This window comes from Gymnodraco acuticeps, unplaced genomic scaffold (genome assembly GCF_902827175.1).
Source record: "Gymnodraco acuticeps unplaced genomic scaffold, fGymAcu1.1, whole genome shotgun sequence".
Lineage (NCBI taxonomy): Eukaryota > Metazoa > Chordata > Actinopteri > Perciformes > Bathydraconidae > Gymnodraco > Gymnodraco acuticeps.
In genome coordinates, this window is record NW_022990191.1 from 1 (window position 1) to 19,012 (window position 19,012).

The 19,012-nt window shown below is 42.2% G+C and overlaps 1 protein-coding gene across 1 annotated transcript; it reads left to right on the forward strand.

Moving 5' to 3' along the window:
• Positions 1-754: 754 nt before the first annotated feature.
• LOC117547286 (SWI/SNF-related matrix-associated actin-dependent regulator of chromatin subfamily B member 1-like) lies at positions 755-16,304 on the forward strand (the record flags this gene model as incomplete). Its single annotated transcript, XM_034217894.1, is given in 8 exon segments — positions 755-866; positions 2,035-2,143; positions 8,763-8,900; positions 10,095-10,222; positions 10,336-10,502; positions 13,368-13,558; positions 13,707-13,838; positions 16,116-16,304. Coding segments are annotated over 8 exon segments (1,017 nt in total), but the record flags the coding sequence as incomplete, so codon positions are not given.
• Positions 16,305-19,012: the final 2,708 nt, after the last annotated feature.

Consider the following 19,012-nt stretch of genomic DNA (forward strand, 5'->3'; position numbering starts at 1 on the left):
CTCATTAATAACAGCTAACAATATGAGCCTTTGCTGTTCTGCTATAGAGATGATAGCGTGAGGTGCTATACCATTAAGTTGCATCAACATGAAGTAACGTGCAATAGGGCAACTTACTTCCTTTGAGAATAAATGTGTTATCCCCTGTTTTGATATTGATATGGTTCATCATGTGAACATTGAAACCACTTGTGAAGCTAAACCACTTAAGATGTTAATTTTTTTTTAAGCAATATAATGCTTTTCATTAATGTCCACAGTAGTAAACTGTACTTTATGTACATTCTAAACCTTCACCTATTGGCCAGTGGTGAAATGTATTCAAGTAATGTACTTTAGTATGATTTTGGGGTACTACAGTTTCTGTCACTTCTTCTTCTTCACTACATTTCAGAGGAGACATGTATGTTGTCCCTGGGGGAGAAGTTCCTGTGAACAGCTGGTCCCAAAACACCTCTGCTCAATATGTCTTTCAAAGGAGAGAAACACTTGCAATCAGTCATTCATGTTTTTATAGTTGAAATCATACTTTATTAATACATGATGTACTTTATATATTTCCTGTTGATCAGATTCCAAAACAGTGATTCATTTTAATTAGAAGTATTGAAAATGTCGATAACCTTGTTTATTATCTTCCTGATAACCAGAGAACCATATGGTTTTATTTCATTTTAAGAGAAGATTTGTGTTTCTTGAGATCTTTATTTTTCTATTTGTTTGTTATTGTTTTTAATTTTGGTTTGGTCTCCAGGTTGGAAACTACCTGCGTATGTTCAGAGGATCTCTGTATAAGAGATACCCATCTTTATGGAGGAGGCTGGCCTCAGTGGAGGAGAGGAAGAAGATCGTAGCATCGTCACACGGTGAGTCTCTGGGGTTTCTACACCGGATACTGATCAACTCATTATGGGCCACTTCTAGTCTGAACGCTCCATAGGTTGCCTATCATGTGTGAGTGACCATTCTGCTATAAACAGTTTTCATATTAAAGTGAGTATTCAACCTAAACACTATCTCAAGGGTATGTGTAAGGTAAAAACATCTTAATATATTAGATTTTCTTTTACACCAATAGCCAGTTTCAGATTTGACTTTATCAGTGAATCTGCTGAGCTGCTGGTTAACATGGAAGATAGTGGTAACCAGCTAACAGACCATCCAAAGAAATCAAGATAATCAGGCGCATTAGTTACAACTATAAATGTAGCCATGACAGAGGTGGAGAAGTACTCAGATCTTGTACTTGAGTAAAAGTAGAAGTACTCAGATCTTGTACTTAAGTAAAAGTAGAAGTACCAAAGAGCAGGAATACTCTGTTACAGTAAAAGTCCTGCATTCAAAATGTTCCTCAAGTGAAAGTAGAAAAGTATTCTCATCAAAATATAGTGAAAGTAGCGACAGTAAAAGTAGTCATTGTGCAGATTGGTCCATTTCAGAATAATATATATGATATGTTTTATAATGATTGATCATGAAAGTGTTCTCAAAGCTGGTGAAGGTGCAGCTAGTTTGAATGACTTTGTATACTGCAGGGTAGCTTGTGGATTTACTCCAGGTGGAACTGAAATACTCAAGTCAAGAAAAAGTACCTACAAATTGTATTTAGGTACAGTACTTGAGTAAATCTACTTAGTTACTTAACACCACTGAGCCGTGTGTGTGTGTGTGTGTGTGTGAGTGTGTGTGTTTCCCTAGAGTAGGTGGTACTGCTCTGCATGGATGAGGTGTGAATGGGTGAATGACTCGTAGTATGTAAAGAGCTTTGAGGGGTCGAAGACGCTGTATAAGTACAGTCCATTTAGCATGCTCATTGTGTGTGTGTGTGTGTGTGTGTGGTGTGTGTGTGTGTGTGTGTGTGTGTGTGTGGTGTGTGTGTGTGTGTGGGTGTGTGTGTGTTGTGTGCTGTGTGTGGTGTGTGTGTGTGTGTGTGTTGTGTGTGTGTGTGTGTGTGTTGTGCTGTGTGTGTGTGTGTGTGTGTGTGTGTGTGTGTGTGTGTGTGTGTGTGTGTGTGTGTGTGTGTTCTATCTGCAGCCACCAGTGTCACTCTGCTGAAGGCATCAGAGTGTGAGGAGATATTTGAGGGGAATGATGAGAAATACAAGGCGGTGTCCATCAGCACAGAGCCCCCGGCGTACCTCAGGTAAAGCTGACTTATTAGTTCTGTTATAATTACACTTTTCCCCCCTTGCTGTATATGTTGGTGTTATCCAAACCTGTACCTTGCACGGCAACCATCAAGAGACCCTTCATACTTTTCTCTGCACTGACATTAGTTCTACCATAGATGGATAGAGGTTAAAGGGAAACCGCACTAAAACCCAAACACTCATGAATGGAGAGTTCCAAAACCTGTCATCATCATTTCATCGCAATGATACCAGTAAGCCCACATGAATAACTGCAGGTGGGCAACAGGAAGGCGTCCCGACTTTTACGTCGGCTACGCCGCCGCCTACGCCGCCCGCCTACGCCGCCCGCCTACGAACACACCGCAAAGACTTCAGTCGAGCGAGTGGCAATAACTGTTCCTTACCAGCAGGCAGCGGTAGTGTGTATTCATCATTCAAAAGAGGCAACAGCCAATCAGAGTGATTTCTTTGGCCGACTTTCTTTGGCCGATTCAACATGTTGAATCGGCCGCGGGAGGTGTGAAAATGTGCCGTAAAGCAACGACGGTGCGGGACACACCAACCTGAGTAGGGCGCCGTGAATGCCCGACTGCCTCTGACGGTAGGTGTGTCAGGGCCTTTAGATCTGATTACCTGATATTGAACTGTTGGTTCTGATTGTTTTAGAGCGTGCAAGAATTCAGGATGTCTTACTTTTTTCTTTGGAATCCTTTAACTTTATGGAAGTACATAATTGCTTGTGTAATAGTGCAGGGCAATGTGGCTTCAAATAATATATTGTGTGTATATACAGTGGGGCAAAAAAGTATTTAGTCAGCCACCAATTGTGCAAGTTCTCCCGCTTAAAAAGATGAGAGGCCTGTAATTTTGATCCTAGGTACACTTCAACTATTACCTCATTCACACCAACGGTGTTTTCAGGGCCGGTTCGGAGCTGGAGCTTGAAAAGCACCGGGTTTTCCTCTTCACACCGCAGCGGAGCAGCCTCTTAGCTCCGGAATCCGGTTCGTTTCATCAAGCACCAAAAAATTGTTCCGACCAAAGCAAAAGCACCACATACGTCACGCTTACGTCGAGGCGGAGGGCAGAGACAGGATCAACTCCTGAACAAACAACAAAAAGCCTGCGTTTTTATCCAGTTTGTACACAACGATGGAGAAACTTAACAAGAGGTTCAGAGTTTCAGTGTTTCTGCCATAGACTGTATATATAAAGGTTTCTGCTCATGGTGAAGCAACGTATCTGCATGTTAAGGTGGAAACCTGAGCATTCACGTTGATCACCTCTCATTATAACTCATTATAAATCTATAAAACTATAAATATTAAACTTTACTTCACGTGTTCATTGAGAACAGCTGTTACATACCTGGGTGAAGGTTACAGTTCATTTAAATGAAAGATACAACGTTACTCCACACTCATGGTTCAGTCCACCTTAAGAAATAAGACCGACCATCGGAAGCAGTTGTGTTTTAAAAAACCCTTTATTGACACGAGTACACTTTTTTATAAGAATATAACTAAACCACAGAAATGACTCCGGAAAAGCTGCAGATAGAGCCATAAGAAATTAATGCAACTGATTTCACCCGCGCGGTTTGGCTTTATGAAGCAGGCACGCAAACGGTTACATCATGACGCAAACGATGACGCGACGACGCATTACCAGTCGGACTCTGGGCGGTGTGAAAAGAGCCAGAGCTAAACCGAAGAACTGGTTCTGAACCTGAAAAGCTCTAGCACGGAGCTTGAACCGGAGTTGCGTTGGTGTGAATGAGGTATATGAGAGACAGAATTGGGGGAAAGAATCCAGGAAATCCCATTGTAGGATTTTTAATGAATTAATTGGTAAATTCCTCGGTAAAATAAGTATTTGGTCACCTACAAACAAACAAGATTTCTGGCTCTCACAGACCTGTAACTTCTTCTTTAAGAGCCTCCTCTCCTCCACTTGTTAACTGTATTAATGGCACCTGTTTGAACTCGTTATCAGTATAAAAGACACCTGTCCACAATCTCAAACAGTCACACTCCAAACTCCACTATGGCCAAGACCAAAGAGCTGTCAAAGGACACCAGAAACAAAATTGTAGACCTGCACCAGGCTGGGAAGACTGAATCTGCAATAGGTAAGCAGCTTGGTGTGAAGAAATCAACTGTGGGAGCAATTATTAGAAAATGGAAGACATACAAGACCACTGATAATCTCCCTCGATCTGGGGCTCCACGCAAGATCTCACCCCGTGGGGTCAAAATGATCACAAGAACGGTGAGCAAAAATCCCAGAACCACACGGGGGGACCTAGTCAATGACCTGCAGAGAGCTGGGACCAAAGTAACAAAGGCTACCATCAGTAACACACTACGCCGCCAGGGACTCAAATCCTGCAGTGCCAGACGTGTCCCCCTGCTTAAGCCAGTACATGTCCAGGCCCGTCTGAAGTTTGCTAGAGAGCATTTAGATGATCCAGAAGAGGATTGGGAGAATGTCATATGGTCAGATGAAACCAAAATAGAACTTTTTGGTAAAAACTCAACTAGACGTGTTTGGAGGAGAAAGAATGCTGAGTTGCATCCAAAGAACACCATACCTACTGTGAAACATGGGGGTGGAAACATCATGCTTTGGGGCTGTTTTTCTGCAAAGGGACCAGGACGACTGATCCGTGTAAAGGAAAGAATTAATGGGGCCATGTATCGTGAGATTTTGAGTGACAACCTCCTTCCATCAGCAAGGGCATTGAAGATGAAACGTGGCTGGGTCTTTCAGCATGACAATGATCCCAAACACACCGCCCGGGCAACGAAGGTGTGGCTTCGTAAGAAGCATTTCAAGGTCCTGGAGTGGCCTAGACCAGTGGTTCTGGTCAGGCCTCGGGACCCACTTTTTACTTGGTCAATAAATCCCGACCCAACATTTTGAAGCACTCAAATCTATTCAACAAAAAATCGTGCTGTAATATACGCTTTTCAGCATACAATATTAATTAAAGTGAAGTACAGTGCATATATCCCTTATATCCCTTCACAGAACTAAAGTATGCTTTTAAAAAAGGTTTAATGAGATGATGGAATCAAAGCTGAACTGTATAAAAAGGCACACATGCTGGAAACCCAACCCCAGCAGGGGGGTCTGGGGGGATTCTCCCCCAGGAGATTTTTAGAAATACTAACATAAACTACGCATTCTGGTACAATCTGAGAAGAAAATAAATAAATCTATCACTACCCGACATATTAATAATATTTTATGCCATTGTTTGTTTTTCACTTTGTTCTGAAGCTGAACTTGCTGCTCCTCACAGAGAAGAGAGCAAAGAGGAGTCTGTGTGACTTACTTTAAATTGTGGGTTAGGGTAGATAACTCCCATTGTTCTGTTACCTGTCAATCATCAAACCGAGGGTCATATTTCATTACGTGTTCATTTGTATCTGAAGATGTACCCATGGATGTATAAAGAATAGTTCTACCGCAAAGTTATTCTCCGTGGGGACTTCCGGCAACACTCTTGATTCTGATTGGCCAGAAGACTCGAAAAAACATCAGCAAAGATGTTTTATTGAGAAGATGATCACTACGTGACAGAAGTTTTCAAAGCCGTTTATGGTCTCCGGTACTTCCAGTCCAACGCCTACTGCATGCACAGCGTTAGAAAATCGGGCCTTCAAAATAAAAGTTTGACTTTTTTGCACAAAAAAAAAAATTCCAATTTAATTTTTCTTCACTATTTCCGCGACCCACTCGAAACGGGTCCGCGACCAACTTTTGGGTCACGACCCACCAGTTGAGAACCACTGGCCTAGCCAGTCTCCAGATCTCAACCCCATAGAAAGTCTTTGGAGGGAGTTGAAAGTCCGTGTTGCCCAGCGACAGCCCCAAAACATCACTGCTCTAGAGGAGATCTGCATGGAGGAATGGGCCAAAAATACCAGCAACAGTGTGTGAAAACCTTGTGAAGACTTACAGAAAACGTTTGACCTCTGTCATTGCCAACAAAGGGTATATAACAAAGTATTGAGATGAACTTTTGTTATTGACCAAATACTTATTTTCCACCATAATCTGCAAATAAATTCTTTAAAAATCAGACAATTTGATTTTCTGGATTTTTTTTTTTTTCTCATTCTGTCTCTCATAGTTGAAGTGTACCTAGGATGAAAATTACAGGCCTCTCATCTTTTTAAGTGGGAGAACTTGCACAATTGGTGGCTGACTAAATACTTGTTTGCCCCACTGTATATGTACAGCTCTGGAAAAATCAAGAGACCACTCCAAATTTGTGTTAAACCTCAATCTCTACAAGTACGGCAGCCATTCCATTCCAGTGTCTGTTGAATTCCAACACATAAATGCTGAAACTATTTCATAACATTCATCTGCTACTTAGTAATTATTTATCTATTATCTAATATATCATTCCAATAACTTGTATATAGACTCGTATTGCACTATTCCACTTTTTTTAAAACAATTTTTCTTTTTTGTATTACTTTTGATATAATATACTTTAATATTGTTTTAATATTGTCTGCTTATCTGTATTATTGTGTTGCATTGTTGGAGAAGCCTGTGACCTAAGATTTTCAACGGCATAATTACTCTGTAGCTATGTTAGCTTGACAATAAAGAACCTTGAACCTTGTCAGTAGTTTATAGAATAACATTTAAAAAATAACTATAAATAGTCAAACCAGAGAAACTGCACATGTTGCAGTGGACCAGAGCTGTATATACAGTATCTCGAGTAGGGATGCTCCGATCGCCAATTTTGGGGCCGATCGCCGGAATCAGTATCGGCCGATACCGATCGAGTGGGCGGGGCCTATGGGGATCTTCCATTTAAAGTGATGTTTAAAACTCAGTTATGCTCATTCACTGGAGCTTCCACAAACAACAACCAACATAATTATTACATTCAAATGTGACCCGCTCTATCGAAATCAGTCGGAAGTCGCAACGGCTCATTTCAAAATAAACGTGGATTTGCGTAAAAAACTATTTTTTCGGGGTTTGGGTGTTTTGTTTGATTTTAAACAAAGAAAGTCTTGGCTTTCAGAATATGAAACTTTTATTTCCAAAATCACACGATAAATACATTTTTGAAGCTTGTAAAGGGACGAAGACAGGCACCTCTCACTCACAATCTGCTCTTCCGCAGCGCCGCCCCCCCTCCCTCCGGCTGAAATTATTAATGTAAGAGTATAGTAATCATAGATAACACGGCAGGGTCCGTTACAGTTTGTTTTCATCTGATTTCAATTAAACAAAGTCTTGGCTTTCAGAATATTAAACTTGTTTCGGCAAATTCAGATGATAAATACAACTTTGAAGCTTGTAACGGCATAATTACAAGCGAAGAACGGAGTAACTTAACGTCACAGCAGGCATAACAACAGCCGGTGTTTCTCGTGAGTATTTTCCCCGGGAAACAAACACAATACACACAAACGCAAAATTACACAAACACACACGCACATGCACACACGTATACACACACATGCTCGCGAGCTTCCCCTCCAAACGAAAATATCTTCCCTCCGTAGTATTTTGATCATTTGCTCCGCTAATAATCAATCAGATCGATGGATTCCAGAGAAGAGGAAACTTTGAAGGCCTTTTTCTCAAAATGATGACTAGGTGACAGTCATTATATAATGTGACATATTTCGCTTAATATTTGGAGTACAACAACAATCCTGATATCATTAGAAAGCTAGGATTATCCTCTTTCCAACAGTGTATACAACTCAAAATGTGTCTTCGGGTCAATGCGACTGATTTCGATGGAGCAGGTCACAAATGATGTACATTATTCAAGTTTACATTAACTTTGGATGATAACACGGGAGAAATGAGCAGAAGCGCTCTCTTTTCCTCTCTCTCTCCTCCCTCTCTCCCTCTCTCCCTCTCTCTCTCTCCTCTCTCTCTCTCTCTCCTCTCTCTCTCTCTCTCTCTCTCTCTCTCTCTCTCTCTCTCTCTCTCCTCTCTCTCTCTCTCTCTCCTCTCTCTCTCTCTCTCTCTCCTGACAGCCTGCCAGTATCTCATGCAGCTCACTGATCCAGTAACGAGTGACCCGACAGTGAAGAATAAATATATTTATAACTAGTTTAGCTTGTTCCAGAGGTAGATCAAATAGCTAAGTGTGTTAGGTCTAACTCTTGTATGTTTCGCTCCGCTCACCGGTCCGTCACAGCGGGTGGAGCTGCAGGATTTCTGCTTGACACACGTTGCATACCGCTATTTTGACCGGTTTGACCATTTTGGCGAGCTTGTTTTGCAGCGCACAGAGAAAAGTGTCATGCATTTTACGTCATGCGATCGGCTCTCGCGATCGCCATTTTTAGAGAGCACCGATCGATCGGCAGAGAGTGAGTATCGGCCGATATCGATCGGCAGCCGATCGATCGGAGCATCCCTAACTCGAGTGTGCGTGCCTCAGTCCATCCGTCCTGCATTTAACCCGACCTGCTTTTAAAGCATAACTATATTATTCAATATAGAATCTAATTAAAGACAAATAAATCTTGTGACATTGCACGTAAATTATATTTTAATATACTGGATATACTCAATACATCATCCACCCATTTGTATTACCCTTGTCAACATCGTGTGTCCTTCTCTCAGAGAGCAGAAGGGCAAGAGGAGCAGTCAGTGGGTGCCCACCCTGCCCAACAGCTCCCACCACCTGGATGCTGTGCCCTGCTCCACCACCATCAACCGCAACCGCATGGGCCGGGACAAGAAGAGGACCTTCCCCCTGTGGTTAGACAGCTGTGGCTTTGCACTCTGAGCTGCTGTTAATCCAACCTCATTGTGTCATGTACAGAGTTTACATACAGTCACATTCTGTAAGATAACGAAGAAGTACAATTAGCCCTCTCAGATTGTATGGAAACAAAATTCCAGTTCTAAACAAATATTCCAGCCACTGTTTGATATGAGAGCAAATAACTGGTACTTCGGACAGGGGCACCAGGGCTACCTCAGTATCATCAAGTACATCAATGGTTTTTCAAAGAGGGCCAGATTTGATAATGTGAATATGCCCGGGGGCCATTGTCCCTTCTGACATTTTCTAAACATAAAAAGAACATACTGTTATATCACAATTTCTATTGTCACATTTATCTTTATTTTTCAAAAGACTATAACTAAATATAAGCCACTCAGGCAAGCGTGAACATCCTAAAAACAAATTCATATCTGGAGAGTCAGATAACATTGAACAGACTATAGGAAACACCTTAACTACCTTAACCCCTCACACCAGATACTGACTGGTTTTTGGACCCCCCCAGACCCCCCCAATAAAGCAAAACTGCACGTTTCAGAGTGGCCTTTTATTGTGGCCAGCCTAAGGCACACCTGTGCAATAATCATGCTGTCTAATCAGCATCTTGATATGCCACACCTGTGAGGTGGGATGGATTATCTCGGCAAAGGAGAAGTGCTCACTATCACAGATTTTTCAGATTTGTGAACAATATTTGAGAGAAATGGTTATTTTGTGTATATAGAAAATGTTTTAGATCTTTGAGTTCATCTCATGAAAAATGGGAGCAAAAACAAAAGTGTTGCATTTATATTTTTGTTCAGTGTAAGACCGAAGCTGCGGTCCGTATTAAATCTGACGGCGGGCCAGACTTTGGACATACCTTAGTGACATTATGACCTGGAACAACAGCGTGTCTCTTATGAATCTTATACTCTATATGAAAACAGTATTTATTTTTGACCTTTCACCACATTCACCAATCTAAATACTAGTGTGTGGAGGATTCTATCAGGGAAACTGCAGCATATTAAAGGTAGAGGAAGCGGTGAAGCTGGTGAACAAAGGCCATGTTCACAAGTTGTCCTGAAAGTAGTTTTAACTGTCAGAAACCTGTGAGTGTTGTATTATAGAGAGACGTGTGGAAACATCTTTAGACACTGATGTTGTCGTTGTCTGCTCAGCTTTGATGACCACGACCCCGCAGTGATCCATGAGAACGCAGCGCAGGTGGAGGCGCTGGTTCCCATCCGGCTGGACATGGAAATCGATGGACAGAAACTGAGAGATGCCTTCACTTGGAACATGAATGGTATAAGTGTCAACTAGCTTGACAACATCCAAAACAATCCCGATAAGGAAGTTAGTCATATTTGTTATTTGATTTTAGAGCTTTGTCTCACCTCCTCTCTCTGCCCCCCTCAGAGAAGCTGATGACCCCGGAGATGTTTGCAGAGATCTTGTGTGATGACCTGGACCTGAATCCTCTGGCCTTCGTCCCTGCCATCGCCTCCGCCATCCGTCAGCAGATCGAGTCGTACCCCAACGACGGCATCCTGGAGGAGCAGCAGGACCAGAGGGTCATCATCAAGGTGGGTGCTGGGCCAATAAACCCAGCTAAGGGGAATAAACCAACCGAAAATCACATCTCAAAGACTCCCATTGACATAGAGATTAAGGGCCCGTGTCCACATAGCAGCGGCCGAGTTTCATCAAGAAAATGCTCCCAGTGCTTTTTAATTGTTTCTATGACAACGATATCTTAATATCGTAAATTAAGTTGTTAAAGAGAGAGGAAACAAAGACACACACTGCTGCTGCAGGATTAAGTTGGTAAGACATGAGCCGCTTTCACACCAAGTACTTTGCCGTACTTAGTTCCCAGCACTTAGGCACCGGTCACACGAGGACGATAACGGTAGTTTCCGTTACCGTTTAGTGTCATATAGACCGTTCAGCCACACTAGGACGACAGAATACGGCACTAAATGCCTACGGTAACGATAACGGGTCCCAAGGTGGATAGACCGGCATACGCAACGCTCTGGGGGGTCCAACGGCTCCGTGTGTACGCCCTATACGATCATTTTCTGATAATGTTGAGGCAATAGCCCCGCCTCTCCCCACCTCTGCTGCTCACCCCCACGTCAAAGTAAACTGCACACTGAATTCAGATTATTTATCTTTCTCTCGATATGGACCTAAACGCGAGTGAAGTCTAATCTGACAGGACGGAGACACCTCTCAAACTACCTAAACTAGTTATACATATGTTTATTTTTACTGTCGGCCGGGTCACTCATTACTGGATCAGCTGCTGCATGAAACAGACACTGGTGCTGTCCGAAGAGAGGGAGGAAAAAGAGAGGCTCCGTGTATTTTATTATTATATTATATAGAGTCGTTATTCATTTGTTTTAAAGCTCAATAAATAACAAAGAAGACCTTTGACCGGCACTTTTATAATTTTGTCCGGAAGATTTCAACTTTAATACACGTTGACTGGCGAAAAACTCTGCCCGGTTCCCTCGGCCCCCACCGCGGAGAATAAACAGAAGTGCAACGTACAGGCTCCTGTATATGTACTGCAGCTTCTCCAGCGGTTGGAGCTAAACGGAGCTGTCTCGTGTGGACAGACACTATCCGGTGAATATTGCGTTTGCGTTATCGTCCTTGTGTGGCCGGGGCCTTAGTTCCCAGCACTTAGTACCCCCATGGAACTAAGAGCGTTCACACCAGAATAAGACCCTGAGGGAAGATTACTCAAATGAAGCTGCTGACGTCACTTCTTCTTCTTCTGCTTTGGGTTTACTGTAGGGGTGCAACAACTAATCGACTTAATCGATTAAAATCGATTACCAAATTAGTTGGCAACTAATTCAGTCGTCGATTCGTTGGTGACGTCATCACATGTGTTCTACACCCCGTTAAGCTCCAACGTTATCGCTCTTTTTTATCGGTACAGGAGACATTTAAAAAATATGTCATATGTATTATTGCTACATAAACATTATATCGCAGTCTTAGTGTCGCCAACTCCGTTTCTAATATGCAATATGACTACAAAATGCGTCTATAATGTATTTTCGATCTTCCCAATACAGACGAGAGATCTCTCCCCCGCCTGCTTGCGAGGGGGCGGGGCAGTTTACACACACGCAGCGGCTACATGCATGCAACACACACACACGGAGGAGATGGCGGAGAGAACGCGCTCCGAGGTGGTTAAACTATAGCCGTCTCGATGTGGACAATGCTCGTTACCAAAAGTGCAATAACAGTTTATCATGTAAGGGTAACGTTTCCACGTCAGGTGTTATGTATGCTAGCAGCAACACACAGAGTTAACTCGGTTATAAAAACATGGGTTAATGATTAGAGGTAACAGAGTTATTTATTTTGTTAAAGTTTCAGCTATTCTGTTTACAGTTCTGTCATCACATTATTTAATATGATTTGTTAAAACATTGTTGTTTCTTTTGATGTGAAATATTATGTATTTAATTAAAATAAAAAGCAATGTTAGTTTTGTTCACAATTTGTTTAGTTAGTTTACCTTATTTCTTGTCAAAAGAACCGTTAATACTATCGTTAAAAGGACCGGATCGATAAGCAGTATCGATATAAGTAGTAGTACAGTTAAAACCTTAACGATCCGAATAATCGATTAATCGTTTCATTAATCGATTATCAAATTAGTCGTTTGTTGCAGCCCTAGTTTACTGGCAGGCTGCAAACAACTTCACGGCGTATACTGCCACCCAAAGTCCCGGCCGGAAGTCCCCGGAGTTGGGGACTGGCTTCAGTAGAAGCTGCTGGGACTCCCAGCAGCTTCTACTGCTACTTGGCTTGGCAACTGGAAGGTCACCAGTTCAAGTCCCGGCAAGACCAAGTGCTACCGAGGTGTCCCTGAGCAAGGCACCGTTCCCCACACTGCTCCCCGGGCGCCGTTCAAAATGGCAGCACACTGCTCCTCACACTAGGATGGGTCAAATGCAGAGAAACAATTTCCCCACGAGGGATTAATAAAAAAGTCCATCTTTTTTTTTTTTACTGAAGCCTTCCGAGTAAATCGCCAGAACGCCGACACCTCCTCATCTCCACCGCTCCCATGTTTTCTTTTGTGTTGCCATAAGTTAGTCTCTCTGTATTGGTGCACGGGGCTAATGCTAATAATGCTAATGCCAGCAAATACGATGACGGCTTCACAAAACTTTTCCGAGTTTTACGGGGCGTGGTTTGCATTCCGCCCAGCCAATAGAAATTGGAACTTTTTTCTCCCCAGGAAAGTACCTGCTCTCTAGCAGGGACTGAAAAGGGGGAGAAAGTTCTCATGAACTAAGTTCTCGTTTTGGTGTGAACGCAAAATCCCAGGAACTTTCGGAACTAAATGGGAAAAGTACTCCGGTTTGAAAGCGCCTATGGGAGTGTTCATAATGTGTGTCTGTTTTCCTCAGCTGAACATACACGTGGGGAACATTTCTCTGGTGGACCAGTTTGAGTGGGACATGTCTGAGAGAGAGAACTCCCCCGAGTCCTTCGCCCTGAAGCTGTGCTCTGAGCTGGGTCTGGGGGGGGAATTTGTTACCACCATCGCCTACAGCATCCGCGGTCAGATCAGCTGGCACCAGAGGACCTACGCCTTCAGGTATCAGTATGAAATATGTTTCATTAGCAATACATGCAGCTGTCACTGCATTTGGAGGCCCAGTTTATCTGAGCAAGGGGTCTCATTCCCGTCTTTCTATATTTACCCTTTACTGATTCATTGCTGCCATGCTTGTGTTTGCTCGCAGTGAGAACCCCCTCCCGACAGTAGAGATAGCCATCCGCAACACAGGAGATGCAGACCAGTGGTGCCCCCTGCTGGAGACCCTCACAGACGCTGAGATGGAGAAGAAGATCCGAGACCAGGACAGGAATACCAGGTGAGACAGAAACAGAGAGAATTAAAGACAACGGAACTACTGTGAAACAATCAGAAAATGTTTGATTGAAGGAATTACAATCATAAAGTAAACATACTATACTTTTAAAGGAAAATACATTTAATTGTAATCAGCGTTTCCGCTTTTCGGCGTCATTTAACAAAAAAAATTATAATTTGAGAGAAGATCGAGAGTTTTTATCGCTTGAAATGGCGAAAAGGAAAAAGGACAAGGACATCCCTCTGTTGGAGGGGCAAAGGAGTCTGGTGGGATTATTTTCGACGCCAGCAAAGCGTGTTCCTGTGACGGAAAAATACAAAACGCCGCCGCATCTTCCAAGGACCATGCCAGGAGGGGTGTCCCTGTCGGCAGGGAGATAGTATAAGGGACGGCGCAATTCATTCGTAACCCCCGCGATCTCGAGGTGGACGCCCTCTCAGCCCAGGGGCCTCATTTATAAAGGGATATACGCTCAAAAAATGGCGTACGCCAGTTTCTACGCAATGTTTGCGATTTATAAAATACTAACTTGACGGGAAAACGTGCGGTCCTCCACGCAAACTCTAACCCATGCGTACGCACTAAGCACAACAACGGGAGAGACGAGAAACTGCGACACAGTTGGCAGAAGGAAGAATGGAGAGAGATATGTGGAAATAATACCATAAACAAAATGTTACCTCTCATTTATCATATATGAAGAATTCATTTTCAAACATTGATTAAAGCCAATCTTAAAATGATTAAACAAACACGTTTGAGACTCCTCAGTGCACACACAAACATAACTTGGAGAAATAAATAAATACGGATATATTATTTAAAACCACCTCGAATATGTTGTGTTAATGTTATGAAATGTTTTCTCATAAATGATGCGGTAAGCAGGAGGACAGAATTACGTCTAAACTGACGCCGTTTTGCATTTCTATAGGTTATAGATACGAGCATGGTTTTATATACTATCATGTTTAATCATGTTTTATGCCGTTTGCTAAGACTTGATAAGTCGCTCATAAAACACAGGAGGTATGGAAACTAAGAACACTATATGTGGTCAATTGTACATCTAATGTAACACAACACATTAGTTGTATTTCCTTTAACTGGTGGATATAGAGTTGCTGCAGTGGAGACGCTGCGTACAGCTGATCGACAGCTGGAACACAAACCACCAAATACAAACAAATAATTCAGATCCAGTCGTCATGACTCCACCCCCCGTTCACTTCTTACAGTCTCTCATCAAGGGGGGGTCTCCTGTCCCCGGTACAAACACACTGCCTGAGGAAGGATATGTGTATTTTTTTTGTCATGAACCTTTTTCGGACCACTTATTTATTTATTTTGGTGACGATCCGACCTCCATGCTGCTACTCTGGTTCAAACTGCATCCACCAAACAATATGATTTATCTCCACCTCCCCAAAATAACCAGAATCTGACACGGTGTGAGATGTATTTTTTAGCTGTTCTGTCGTCATTTCCTGCGATCTTCTTCATAAAGTCAGTCAGAATGAATGAATGGGCGTTTCTTTGACTATTTATAGGCAAATATGGGCGTTACGTGAAGCCCGCAAAAGCTGCACCGCATTTCGAGTCGATTGTGATTTATAAAGGGAAACCGGCGTAGGAAGTGCTGTATGCACTTTGCTCGCCGGTACGCAATGTTTGGTGAATCGGAAAATGTCTGTACCTATTTTTTGGATTTCTACTACGTAAGCAACCTTCCCACGTGAATCCTACGCACGGCGTTATAAATGAGGCCCCTGGTCTGGCGGAAACACTGATTGTCATAGTAAAACTTCATTAACTGGTGATGCAGCAGACTTTCATTATATAATAAACTTAGCCGATAGTTGGCAATCAGGCATTGTGACCACTCTGAGATAAACTAGTAGTGTTCATTGAACTTGTTTCTCCACTCCAACTCTTTCATTGCTGCTGCTGTTTTAAAGATACATGTCCTAATATTCAGGTTTCAGACACGTTAATAATTCTTTATATCCATTGAATTATTTATCGTTGCCATGGTGAATAGTGGTCAGAGCTCCATGATAATGGCTTTCTTCATCAACCACACTAGCATCTAACTCAGAGTGAAAAAACATTTGTATTAATTACAAATATTCTTTAGAACAGACCACAATTCAAATACTCCAAATCGTTCACCGTATAGTTAAAAGTCTCGTCAAACCAGAAAATCATGATCCATCCATCAGATCATTCCAACAGTTTGGAGAATCCTTGAAGTAATGTGAATGAAATGTTTTCCAGGCGTATGAGAAGACTGGCCAACACCGCTCCGTCCTGGTAGAGGCCCAAGGACTACTGTTACTGAAGAAGCAACACACACACACACACACACACACACACACACACACACACACACACACACACACACACACACACACACACACACACACACACACACACACACACACACACACACACACACACACACACACACACTCACTCACACACTCATACACGCACACACACACTCACTCACACACAAACACTCGCACACACACACACACACTCACACACACACACACACACACACACTCACTCATACACGCACACACACACTCACTCACTCACACACACACACTCACACACACATGCACACACACACACACACACACACACACACACACACACTCACTCACACACTCATACACGCACACACACACTCACTCACACACAAACACTCGCACACACACACACTCACACACACACACATGCACGCACACACATGCACACACACACTCACGCGCACACACATGCACACACTCTCACACACGCACACACACACTCACACACACACATGCACATACACACACACTCACACACATGCGCGCACGCACATACACACACACGCACACACACACACACATCTCACTGACTAAAACACATTAAGGCATTCCTCTACACACAGTCATCAGAACACTTTAACACCTGTCAGCTGGTGTTGCAGGAGGTTTATCTGACTGTTACAGAACTGTTACACACACACACCATGAAACACTCACTGCACATGTCTAGTGAAAACAATATATATGATAGAGATGAAGAGCGTTTGTGTAACATGAGGGTGGCTCTTACAAAAGTAATTGTAAATTCTTCAGACCTGGATGGCATGTGGAACAGAGCTCTGCCGTGGGAACGGCTCAGTGGAAATGCATTACAGATGTTTTCACAGCTAGCATCCTGAACAGATGAAAAGGAAAATAAGTGTAAATGGGTTAAGAGTATCTGTTTGGAATAAGACCTATACATGTTGATGTTCCATATAACCAGCAGCTGGAATTACTAAGGCTGGGTAATCAAAGGGATCATTTTGAGATCAATACATCTGTATAGTCTAGCTGCCAGCTCATAGTCAGAGTCCTGTTGTGAACCTGGAAATGTTGAGTATCCCAAAGTTTTATGTTAGAAATGTATAGTAGCGGTCTCCAGCATATAGAAACTAGCAGATGCTAACCTGCATATGACAAAATGAATCCAAATGGCTTTGCCGATTTGGACAACTTTGGAGTGGTTTTTGAGGTTATGATGACATTGAATCAAATTCTGAAATGTTCAGGATCCAAAATGGCAGTTTTATCCAGAAAGTGGCCATATATCTGCCCCTGGGAATTTTGATTAACTTGGGGTCAATTTTAAAGTCAAAGACTGATTTGACATCCGGCAGTTTCTATGTGCTGGGGACCTGTACTATACATTTCTATCATAAAACGTTGGGGTACTCAACTAACATTTCTGGGTTCACAGTGCTGGCAAGTAGACTATTAGTCATTTTCGAGAAAAAACATAAAGGGTCACTCAATAACTTTAGATTCTCCAATGAGGATTTAGTCTTCTTTGTCATATATAATTGTAAACTGAATGTCTTTGGGCTTTGGTCGGCTGTCGGACAGAAATGTGAAGATGTTACCATGGGCTCCGAGGAGGTTGTAGGGAGCCTTTTTTTACTATTTCTTTAAAGACTATACAATATTATCTGACCCGTGCACATCAATACTTTGGTGCTGGATACCCAAAATGGCTACATGATGTGTAGACTATTAGAACCATTTGAAAAGTGCAGTAATCTACGTAAGTAAATCCCACACACTCCAATGAATGTTAGTGAGCCACTTCACAGTGATGTTGAGAACTTCTGTACTGTGGCAGGTGTTATGTTCATACCTGACAGAAATAACCAGTGTGTGTGTGTGTCAAATGTAACTCAAACACTCACTGGTGATGTTAGCGGCAGTAGCTGAGAGCTGTTAGGTGCCTGCAGCCAATCAGAGGGCTGATTTGATTTCTGCATGCAGACTACTGATCTTACTTCCAGATTGTGATCGGGTGCACCAGGGTTTATTTGCATGCATAAATCTAAATATAGGTAGATGATACTGTAACCCTGAGCATGAGGGCCTCACAGTGTCTCAGACTGCTGCCTCTTGTAGCTGACAAGAACCAATGGTGTCTTTTAAAGTGATGATTTCCAACTTGAACATATTCCAGAGAATGATGTTAAAATATCTACTGTCACTTGTTTTTTGTAAAATTGCTTTACCTTTATAGTGTACTTCTTTTTTTATATGAAAATGACAATAAAGAAATAACAAATGTTATTCAGTTGTGTTTTACATTTTGATATTGTACTAATTTCTCTGAACCATGAAATTAATAACTTTGCATCAATTTGGTTATGCTTATGTGTTAGTCTTACTTTTGAAAACAATAGATGAAAGTTAATAACTGAACTGTTTTTAAAGAAATGTCATCTCTGAGAGCTGACGGTGCAGCGGTGAGAATGACCCCGCAGCAGTGTTGGGCAAGTTACTTTAAAAAAGTAACTTGTTATAGTTACTGCTCTCAAAAAAGTAACTAGTTACTTTATTAGTTACTAAATTATAAAAGTAACAAGTACTTTACTTTAAAAATGGTGTTGTTCTGTGGCACAGTAAGAGAAAAGACAACTCCCCATCATTGTAGCAATTATCATTATGAAATAGTGGAACAATAAAACACAAAAGATGTTTAGACATTTTGACAGGCATCTTTATTGTAGCCTCAACAATCAAGTTCTAAGTAGTGCACTTGTAGTACATTAGTTAGGTGCTTCAGGAGATTGGCATTGCTGTTATTCAATGGGGACAATGCTTTCTGTCCTGCAC